The 12,383-nt window shown below is 33.3% G+C and overlaps 1 protein-coding gene across 1 annotated transcript in view; it reads left to right on the forward strand.

Annotated features, from left to right (window-relative positions):
- The first annotated feature begins 1,988 nt into the window (after positions 1-1,988).
- The window catches only part of LOC149804373 (arginase-1-like), a 46,546-nt gene continuing 36,151 nt past the window's right edge, over positions 1,989-12,383 (forward strand). Inside the window, exon 1 of the mRNA XM_089939513.1 lies at positions 1,989-2,264. Within this exon, the coding sequence (XP_089795639.1) occupies positions 2,211-2,264 (54 nt within the window). The 5' untranslated portion in view covers positions 1,989-2,210. The remainder of the gene's footprint in view (positions 2,265-12,383) is intronic.

Here is a 12,383-nt window from a genome sequence, read left to right on the forward strand (position 1 = left end):
TTTCGTGCAAATCGTTTAAAACATAGAGTAATGTATTTATGTACTGCGGTATGTATACTTTGAAAGTACGGGTAATGTTCAACTTACTTGATACATAAACTACATTATTATGTAACGTATCCTAATTTGATATTCAAACTTAACGACCCATTTCATTTTAAAATGAAACTTGTCTATTCACGTGAATACTTAGTCAAGATCACTAGCTACAAACTCTTGTATAAAAGGTTTTGTTAGGTGCTTGTTAGATAAATACGAGTTTGTATGTCTGCCTGAATATATGGTCGTCAATTCCTTGGTTTCTAGATGACCTTTGGTGTAAAAGTGTGATATCATAACCTGTATATGACCATGCTTAATGCTGTTATTGTTTGGTTGGTTGGTTGGTTGGGGTTTTCTTGCATTCTCAGAGACAATGAAATCATTGAGAATGCTATCAATATATACTGAAAGAAATCAGTAGAGAATGTTATAAATCTAGAAATAGTCTTTTGTAAGTTTCAAGCAGATTTCAAGATGTAGTGGCAATGTCGTTATCGAAACTCCAAGGTGAGGTAACCCAATATGCAGAGTATGAATATATATATATATATATATATATATATATATATATATATATATATATATATATATATATATATATATATATATATGATATATATATATATATATATATATATATATATATATATATATATATATATATATATATATATATAAAGCAATACGAATATAAATATAACCCAATTTTTATTTTTCGGAGAAATAAAATTCCAGTTGATCATCAAATAATCACATAAAATATCCCGAATCGAAATGTCAGCAATCAGAAGACAGCAGTTTGCGTATATAGACATTAAGCCTTATCCGTGCGATATAATTAATAATAATAACCCACAACAATAATATGGAGTTGTGCATGCATTAATTATAGGCATGGTAAAATGAAAGAGACTAAATTTGATCCATTTAATTTCTTAAATATAATCAAAATTCGCAAAAATAATTTTAAATCTCAAATGATGAATACGGTCTTGACAATAATTTACCATTTTTAAACCGCAAGCATGACTGTGGCAAATATATTTATTATCGCATAGCTCAGTGGATGCAAAACGGAAAGGGAACGTTTAATCTCTGATATTATGATCATAATCCGAAAACGCTAGCTTCTAGAACACACTAATTCACGACAAAAAAATAATGGAAAGAGCAAATAATTAGTTTAACAATATAGCACACCAATTTAGGATATAAAATATACGCTTAGAGACACAGAACTTATAAAAGGTTGGAACGTGCAGAAGATGGAGATCGCATGTTTAGTTCAAGTAGAGAAACCACAATAAGCAAACTTAAAAGTAATAACAGTAGTTATAATTATGTTCCACGCTAGGAATGTTGGTGAGTTTTTAGCATGGAAGTAGATAACACTTCTGGTACAGCCTTTGGCTGTCGTTTGCGTGACTCACTCGATACCGACACGGTACGGGTTCGAATACTATCGGATCAGCTTGGGTCAGCTACCGTATTGTATCCTTGGGCAGGGTACCTTGCCCCAAATCGCTTTGGCCCAAAGTAACCTGCCGTAAGTTGTTGTGCCGTAAACTCCAAACCAAACTAATTGTTTGTTGTTATCAAGCTTGATATTATTTGTTGGATGCATTTTCTGTTTGAAACTCTTATTCAGATTTAAGAGTAATAATAGTAGTTATAATACTTTACTTCTGGATAGTTGATGAATTATGAATACCTGTACATAATATTTCTGATTAAATAAATTGGCTGTGAATCTATCAATTTATATGTTAATTTTATGTAGCAACGATTGTTTGTCTGTGTTGTAAGTTACCAAACGAGAAAAGACCTTGTATGCACTTTTGGTTTCAAAATCTTTTCCACGAATTAACATTTCTATAACATTGCTAGTTGCGAAGAATACCGGTGTTCAATTATATTTATATTTCGCTGGAACGGGTAGGACTAGTTGTAAAGTCGGTAGTTTTGCATATTGAGTGAGTGGGTATTTTCCAATCGAAATTTCTGGAATGGAACAAACTCCCAATAGAAAAACACAAATCCAATGGAGGCGTGTAATCAGGTAGTTTAAAACCCGAACCTTGTCATAACCAGTGCAAACGTCTAGATAGAGAATTGCAAAAGCGTCATTATATTTAGAATCTCAGTTGTCTGAATTTTTTTGAAAGACCATGAAATCCGTCGAAAAAATTGGAGTGATCGGTATTCCTTTTAGTAAAGGTCAGGTAAGTGTCATTTGAATCTTCTCCTTTCAGCAGTGTCTATAATACAACAGAATTCGCACATTTAATCTCATTTCCGAATTTATTTTTCCTTTCCAAATATTTTGTATAGTCCTATATAGGTATTTTCATCACTTTAAGATTAAACAAAAATTGTAATAAAAGAAAGAGATAATGGAGAAGAGAAAATAATTATTACTTACATTTATATTTTAAAGTTAGCATAATGTCTTTTGGAAAATATTAGTACTTCTACAAGCCAAGTACGGAAGAGTGTATTCATCACAGTCATTCACAAAAACATGTAGATACACAACTATACTTATAGGCAAATACATATATGCACATTCATATATACACACCACCCCTATATGCCCATATATATATATATATACATATGTATACCAGTACACACACACACACACACACACACACACACACACACACACACATGTTTCCAATAATATAGCTTATGACTCGATTAGCTGTTTGCACAATAACCATCTATGGTCAAACCTTTCCCATTTACAGCTTATATAAGCGCTTTTTTCACCATTAAAGTTAAAAGTGACAATCTCTTTGAACTGAGACAAAATTCGTCTGTCTTTAATAAGTCTGCATTTATAAATATTTTATTTTGCATATGGAATTATCATCAGTCAGAGATTTGGCTTTAATTCCAAAGATAATATTTATGTTTGTGAACTCCGAACTATTTGTGTGACAACTATTACTATTAAATCTTTGTAGGGTGAATTAGGTTTGTGATAACTCCAAAAGATACGAGAAACTGTCTCTGCATGCAACAGACAAAAAAAACCCAGAGCTCTTTTTGGAATAAATCTGATTCTTTTGAGAAAAGCATTTGTAGGCAAAATTCGATACAATATTTTCAACTGCAACCATTTAAGATTTGGATATTTTGCAGTTTGATATGGCAACAATAAACTAACTCGGTCAGTATTTTTCTATATTACCAAGTTCAAATTCCACATTCTTCCATAAATTTGTACTTCATTGTTTCTGACTCAGTGTTTCATATTTACCCTTACATCCTTTTTTATTTCTGATAATGGTATACACGGCAAAGGGGATAAAAGGCCGTGACAGAATTGTGTCGCAATTGATAGTAAGTTTATTATATGACTTTTACAGCTCCTAGTATACCTTGAAAATCTATAAAATTAGTGTTAATCAAAAAGATATTTTAAAACTGTCAAAACATATCCAGGAACCATCCTGATGAATACATTATTCACAAATATAATGCCTTTCTAATACCATGTTTTGTAATGCACACTGCTTCCGTCTATTGCAATACAAGGACTAAACCATATTTGTGTTTCTAGAAAAGTCCAGCCGTGACTATTGTTAATGAATAAGTTACCTCTTAATATCCTTCAAAGACTTCAAGCTACAAAAGGATTAATATCCTTTTACACTGATTTAAGAATGCCCATTCCAAATAAAAAATAAATCATCAATGTTTGAAAAAGTGACAAACTTTTTCATTTTGTTTGTCAGATAATATTCTTCTAAGCCGCGTAATTTTCAACGAATTCATAAACTTATTTAATACCCCCCCCACTTGATAATACTTCACATAAAAATTTCTTTTTACTTTGTCATTTGGCCATGTATATTTTATTTGTACTGTTTATTGGCTTTTCTCAATGATTACAACCAGAACTACTGTCCTGAACATAAATTAAACTGACTTTGTACTGTAGATATTGTCTTAGATATAAAGTTTTCAATTAACTCGGAATATATATATATATATATATATATATATATATATATATATATATATATATATATATATATATATTGCAACAGATATATGTCTAAAATCAAGTTAATGTTCCTGACTAATGGCAATTATTTTGTAAACAATTTATACAGAACTATTTTTCTATGATTGGAGATTAAATATTCAGATCATTATTAATGAAGGTAAACATGTTTATTTTCCTATTTGAATGTAGGGTATTGTTTTTCAAATGAAAATTCCTAAATATGTTTTAGAGAGGAGACTGGCCTACATCCTGTCTCTATTATTGTGTCTTATCTGTTCATATCAATGTTGCTTACTTGAAAAATTACTCATTCCTATCTTAACATCCGCAGCAGATACAGTCTTAGTGTTGTGTTCATTATTTTTTTTGTTGGTGGATTTATTTATTTACATTATTCACTTGAATTACATAGTGCTTATTAATATTTCTTGGGTTAACTCATTACATTGGAATTATAGTGAATTCACTCTATGACATTTATAACTATATTATTGTGATACATCAAAAGATTGAATATTCCAGGCCATATGGATCCATATTCTGCTCCTCACGCAGGTACTACCATATGTATATTTAATACAACCTCGATTACTCTTGGATTTGTTTAACATTATTATTATTAAAAGTACGTACATGAGGGTCCATCACAAGATTGAAATCTCCCCCAGATAACATAATCATTCTTAAAATACAATATTTTTTAAACTCGATGTAAAAATCAATCTGGACTGTCTATGTTTGGTCCATACATATTACTCGGTGCAAATATGTGGTTTCTAACGGTTATATCCTTGTTAAGTTTATTACCTGCATTTTCGTTTTTTATATCCCGAAAGGTGAACAGGAAATAACTATGCAGTAGTATGGCAGCAGCTCTTGAAGTAGTGTAGTAGGAACTAAAAATACATTCATATTCTCAGGTAGTCCGTATGAAATTTTCCTGGTTTTCAATGAAGTGTACATCTTCAAAAACATCTACCATTTTTCGTTCTTTAGATAATTAAATAAATGTTTTCTTTACTTGACATCCACCAACTCCTCACAATTTAATGTTGCAATATGTTTTGACTCAGACATAAAATGTAATATATATATATATATATATATATATATATATATATATATATATATATATATATATATATATATATATATATATATATATATATATAATGTACTGTTCTTTCGTTTCCATTGTGCAGAGACCATAAATCAACTTGTATGTAAACAAATTTGTAAATGAACCATGCATCAGATGATATTTTGTGTATTGTACAATCTCCAGAATACTGATATCGCTAAAAGTGATCTGGTATACGGACACGAATGTGCCACACAAAAGAATGAGAAAAATATGAGAATTATAGTTTCCATGGTGATGAGATTAACATTTTCAAAAAGAAAAGAAAAAGAACGAAAGACAACAAACTGCAGCTCAAGAACAACCGAACAAAAACTAATGTCAGAAGTACACTATAGGCTACGTGCTTCCTTCCAAATCAAATGACAAACATTGGTCCACTGAGCTAAGAAAAGGACTGCAAAGAAAATAAAAAAACGCAAATTATATATCTTTTCCAGGCGTTTGCACCGGAAAACGGAATACTAGCAAGAATATGTTATACTGTAAATGCATATATTGGTATTTGATTATCTAATAGTTCTATCGATATTAAGTATTTGTGCATATATTATAGGATTTGGTATAAAAATATAGGGTACAGACATATAGGAAACTGTTTCCAAATGGAGATTTTGATACATTTAATATATGTTTTATATACAGTCGATGGATATCATGAAATAGACAAATTTGTGACAAATACTGAGGTTTCATCAATTTTAGTTTACAGATCTATCTACCCATTAATAACAAAGTGCCACTAACTATGGTTTACAATACCAGATAACCTGCATTCAATCTTCCAGTCTTAGAGATAATTTATTCGCGCACACACACACATACACACACACACAGAGATTATTATTTGATACAAATAATGTCAACACATATTGAAAACATCGAACAAATGACTGTTTTTAATACGGCCGAACGTACTAAAATTGTTTGTATTTTAACAATGTTGATCTCAGTCATCAGTAACAGTTTATAGTGGTGACTGGATACAGCATTTTGGTGCACTATATAATATATAGTGTGCGTATACAGTATATGGTTTATATGAGTGTGCCATGGTGTTGTGTTTCTGCTTTTGTATGGATTGTTACATATACCTTAGATTGACTGATCTACAGGTATGTGGATATGTAGGTAAATGCATTAACATATCTTTATGACTAAAGCAAAGTGTTTATCACATAAATGAACTCTCCGACCTTGAAACTATTAGATTAGAAATAAATTTTGAAAAATGTTTTAATGCTAATTTGAACTGCATATATTGTTGTGTAAGTGCATTTTTTAATAATAATAGTTAATTATCACTCGCTCAGCATTAAGAGGTTAGTGTTAGGACTGATCGGCCTGGTGTCAGGATAATGTGACTGGGTGGGACATCATGATACATGTCTGCGGCATGATGCCCCAGTGCTAGACAGCATTATAAATTGCCACTCTGCAGACATCGTAGTGATATGACTGAAATTTTGTTAAAGCTACGTTAAATATCAAAATCACACTCTCAGTTATCACTTGAAACAAATGCAAAGTTTGTTTTTGTTCCTTTGATAATATATGGGGTGGGGGCGTTGAATACAGGCCTGGTGTAAGCAATCACATCACGTGACGTAACCTACGTTGTCTTGCGAGGAAAGTAAGTAACATATCTGACGTAGACTAATTAAAGCACTCAAACATGTTATACGTACTGGCACATAATACAAGATTTGTCTATGCAAATGAGCGTGAACATGGTCAAAGCAAATCATCCAACGACGAAACTGTTCAACAACAATATTTACAGGCATCGTTCTTTTCTTTTACAATACTTATTTTCTAATTCTGACATATTGTTATGCCTTTATATTTCCAACAGATTAAACGTATAGTCGATTGGAGCCAATAATCCACTAGCCGATTTTTTTTTGTACATGAAAAGAGACACATGTACTGTAACAAAATTAAACTACTGTTTGACGTTACCCAGAAAGAATCTGCAAGTAAAATAAATGAAAAGGTATTTAAAAAAACAAAAATGCTATTACTACTACTACTACTACTACTACTACTACTAATAATAATAATAATAATAATAATAATCGTTGTCGTCTTCTATATTACCATTCTGAAATGATCAGTGCCATATTATTGTATGATGACTTTTTAAAGTAAGTTCTTTCCACCATCATGCCCCAAGTGTCGGTGGGACAGCTCTCAGATCGAAACAAAGAGTAATAGAGTTTCTGGCCTCCCTTACGGAGTTGTCACTCCTTGCGATGTGGATGCTTATATCGCTGGTGTGCGGAGAAGTACTGTGCTCAAGCTGTAAGAAGAAGGCGGAACTATGTGAAATCTAGGTAGAGCTTCTTTGTAATTGAAATCGAGCACCCAATATAGAACAATTACACACCCGATAGTGATAAATTTTACTGTTAGAAATACATATAAAATTATCATATTTATTCACAGCTGACGAACTTCAGACAAGTTTGAAATTTCTGTATTTTATAATACAATATAAATGATTAAATATTGAACGCTTTAACGGTACTAAAAATGCTTTGGAATTCAATATAAATAAGACTAATACCAAAATTGTTTGCAGTGAATCATCGAATATTTGACTGTAAATACCAAATTATTCTGTTCTGTAATTTTAAAGGTATTGCATTTCTAAAATAATTATTAGTCAGCATTAAGTTGGTAGCAAAACCGTTTTCACAATAAATCAGAGGTTCCCAACTTTTCCTAGCCGAGACCCTAAAGAATATAGTTTTCCTGAGCCTCAGGACAACGTTTTCATAGTTTGATTAGTTTTACCACCCAAAAAAAAAATCATAGCGACCCTCCGCGACCTTCCAGAAAGTACTTTGACCCTGATTAGGGTCGCGACCTGGGGGTGGAAACAACTGCAATAAATCAATACTACGATTATAAAAATATTAATAAAATATGAATTCTAAATATAGTTTAAACAACCCATTACAGAATATATTTCTTAATTATTATTATATAATAAAAAGGAAAAATTTCTTTATGAGGAAACTGAATCAATACCATAATGTCTCTAAACATTCAAATCACTGAACTGCATTACTAAAGGAAATAGTCTTAACATGTACTAACGTAATATCTCTTACCTGTAAGATAAATATTAATCAATAAATTCCACATTACGACTCCTTTCTAAAATACCAGGCACATTCAAATAAAAATATGATTATCATTACGATAATAAAAAGAGAATTAGGAATAATTGCTCGAAACGACACGACTAGAATATTTAACGCTTGAGAGAAACAACTAAAAGAGTAATGTAAAGCTCTTTATATGACTCTTCATTCTATTTCTTATCACTAAAGCCTTTCTTTCAATAAACATGCAGCATATGTTGGCATTTCACAGTTCCCGAGATTAATATCTTTACGATTTTATTCATGCGGAAGTTTCACCATTAACTCGTTAATTTAAATTGACTTTTCCAATAACCCATCTCCACGGAATACATTAGTCTTATATATGGGTGAGTGAATTTAAATTGAGCTTATCGTCGTATTCATTTGAATGAAGATATCATATAGTTTTATTATGCTAAGTTAATATACATCCAGCTTCAACGTTTCTATTATTTTTATGTCTAATGGTTAGACTTAATTGATCTATCAATGTATGTTCCAAGAACTTTTATGAACAAAATGACATTAATTTAGACCATTGTGGTTTCGTTTTCCCTCACAATGTGTTCGTTATACAATGTTTAATGTATCATGAAGACGGGATGGGTAAATGTTAAAATGAAATTGATATAATGTTATTGTAATGATTACGAGATATATTTTCTTTTATTTTACATGTTACTGTATTTCAATTGTGCTTAACTTTTAACAAAATACAAACATGGAATTGAGATCTAGAGTCGAATGATGGGACAGAGGATCCGAGTTCATGTTGTTCGTAGATTGGTGCGTTATATATTAGCAGTGAATGGACTGGTCAGTATGCTTAAAATAGGTCTGTAAATATGACCACGTAAACGGGGAATTGTAACCGTTCAGTGACTTTTTCAGATCAGAAATGCAAATACATTACTATATATATCAGATAATAAACTTAAGATGGGAAAAATAGTTTATATTAAATGCAGTCAAACCGCAATAGTAACCAACGCATACAATAACTGCCTTTATATGAACAGGTTTGTCTGTCATATTTAAAGGTTTACCGTCTGGCTCTTACGGATCTATTCATCCTCATGCATACCGTCTGGCTCTTACGGATCTATTCATCCTCATGCATACCGTCTGGCTCTTACGGATCTATTCATCCTCATGCATACCGTCTGGCTCTTACGGATCTATTCATCCTCATGCATACCGTCTGGCCCTTACGGATCTATTCATCGTCATGCATACCGTCTGGCTCTTACGGATCTATTCATCCTCATGCATACCGTCTGGCTCTTACGGATCTATTCATCCTCATGCATACCGTCTGGCTCTTACGGATCTATTCATCCTCATGCATACCGTCTGGCTCTTACGGATCTCCTTTATTTTCAGCTAATTTAAAAGTTTTGACACCGACGAGTAATTATGACCTGTCAAACTCTTCAGTGTTCTGTATGAAATCTTTGAATCACTGAATATGCACAATACATATTAGATATCAATGAAAAGAAGTTAAGTAGCCCAAAAATCAACTATACTTATTACTTACAAATAATGAAAGTAAACTAATATAGATGAATGTATTGCATATCAATAGAACATGTGTTCAATACATTGTAGATTGATTTTATTGAATGAAAATATATTTCTATTTCGTCGACTAATGCATCTTTTGGCACGACATAAATCACTGCATGATGTTCTCGTTTTACACAATAAAGCTGTTCAAGGCTTAATGTATTTACAAAAAACAAATTTGTTAAATGTGGATCAGTTTCCAGTTATTATACAGTCCGCAAGCCTATGTGATCAGATCAAATTATTATACAGTCCGCAAGCCTATGTGATCAGATCAAATTATTATACAGTCCGCAAGCATTTGTGATCAGATCAAATTATTATACAGTCCGCAAGCCTATGTGATCAGACACGCGTTAAAGGAAGTAAAACACTTACGTATTAGGAAACGCTAGACTCCTAATCATAAGCAGGCCTATTATGAAAATATCCAGATTTACACCAATCTCAGATTAATCATACTGAAAGTCAATAAATGTGCGTGTATTAGAGAGGGACATATATAGATAGGCAGATAGAGAAGGTGCCAGAACATTGGGATTTGGTTTGTTAGTTACATACTAGGCACATTTTTAATCCCATACATGTTTTATTAAAGTTGGATCTAGGAATAGACGTCAACTACCTCTTCTTGGTATATAATTTGTAACTAACAACATTTGTTGAAGTGTAACATGGTCCTTGCAAACGGAAAGCATAAACACCAATACACTGAGATTCACGCATCTCTGTTTCTGTGGTAATTTTGCAGTCAAGTTGACACGAATGGCAGATGGAATGGATAGGGAGAGAGATCGGATGGAAGGTGGCGGATTGGTTAAGGGTTTATTGGGGTAGGGGTATTTTGGCCTGTATACAGCCTATGTACCACATTTAAACGTGGAAAAATGTATTACCATGTTTTATGTGATTCTGCGTGATGATGCAGAAGTCATGTAGATATATGCACAAACAGGTAGTCAGACAAGAAAAGGTGACGGTTTTAAAAACACTCTTGTAGTTTCCTCGGGAAGTAATCTGTACTAGTGATTAATTACCCATTACGCTCACAAGTAGTGAATAGGGACGATTCAGCGACAATGGGAATTAGCATTACAGACCCCCCCCCGGGACTGTTTAGCGACTATGTAAATTTAACATGGAGAAAAACCCTGGGACTGTTTAGCGACAAGGGAAATTAACATGGGAAATAGATTTTGGGACTGTTGAGCGTCAAGGGGAATTGAACATGGGAATATGGGACTGTATAGCGTCAAAGGAATTTAAACAGGGTGGGACTGTATAGCGTCAAGGGAAATTTAACATGGGATTTTTTTATAAAAAAAATAAAAATAAAAAAGGGTAGGCAATGGAAAGTCAGTCTCTTTTCGAGACCTATGAGTGGCCCTGAAAAGGGCCTTTGGGTTTATGTTAATGTATCCATTAACATAAAGGGCACCGCATTGGTCTTCTTCTTGTCCTTAGGCTGCGTCTCACTGTAGGACCGTAAATCATGACTCTTTTGAGGCATCCTTGTCTTTCTACGTAGATCCTACGTATCCACAGACTGGTGTCTGTCCTGTGGACAACTGTCCACTTGGATCGGACATACATGGGTATGTCCGTCCGGAACATTATTGAAGACACAAGCGTAGAAGATTGCACATCGGTCCACATCTTGAGGCGCCGAGAACAGGTGAATCAATGAACTGAACTGCGCTTATTTATAGGTAGATGTAGGATTGAAACGGATTGAGTTTGTTGACCAATCCAAACACGCGTTACAAAATTCAGTCAGCCCGCATCCAATCCGAAGAGAGCAGTCTGTGACGTCACGTGATCTATATAGATTTGCTAGCGCCTGTGTGCAGTCAATCTATGTGACAGTGATTCAACATGACGGAAACTCAGAAAACGATCCATTGGGGTGCACCAGCAGTGGAGACCGCCCAAGGGAACCCGGACTTACTTTCAGAAGAGGTAAATTGGGATTTTGTGGATTTTCTTACCTCGCAAGAATTTATTCCGGAACCTTCGTCACCTTCATTACCGCAAGTGGAGAATTTTAGACAGAGACAGAAAGAAGAACTGGAGAAATTTATACAACGACAAAAGGAAGCGGAACAAGCTTTTCTCCTACAGCAACAGCAGCAAGAAGAAGAGGTAAGAAAAAAACAACAAGAAGAAGTATCAGCAAAGAAACAAGAGGGTGAAAATCAAACGGTCACGGTACTGTTGGACATTTTAGCGGAGTTAAGAAGTTTGAAACAAATGTATCAGACTTCTTTATTACGACCGAAGAGAATACGACCTTCCCGAGCTAAACACGTCAACCCTGTGACTAAGCCTGCCGTACCACCCTTAGTGATTTCAACCAAATCATCATCATCAACAGTACGCAGTCCAGAAGTAGGCCTTGGCCGTGGCAAAGGGTTAAGGCAGTTAAAGTTGATTGCTTAAGCTCACCCCTACACCAAAA

The sequence above is a fragment of the Sinohyriopsis cumingii genome, chromosome 2 (genome assembly GCF_028554795.1).
Source record: "Sinohyriopsis cumingii isolate HCF-2022 chromosome 2, ASM2855479v2, whole genome shotgun sequence".
Classification (NCBI taxonomy): Eukaryota; Metazoa; Mollusca; class Bivalvia; order Unionida; family Unionidae; genus Sinohyriopsis; species Sinohyriopsis cumingii.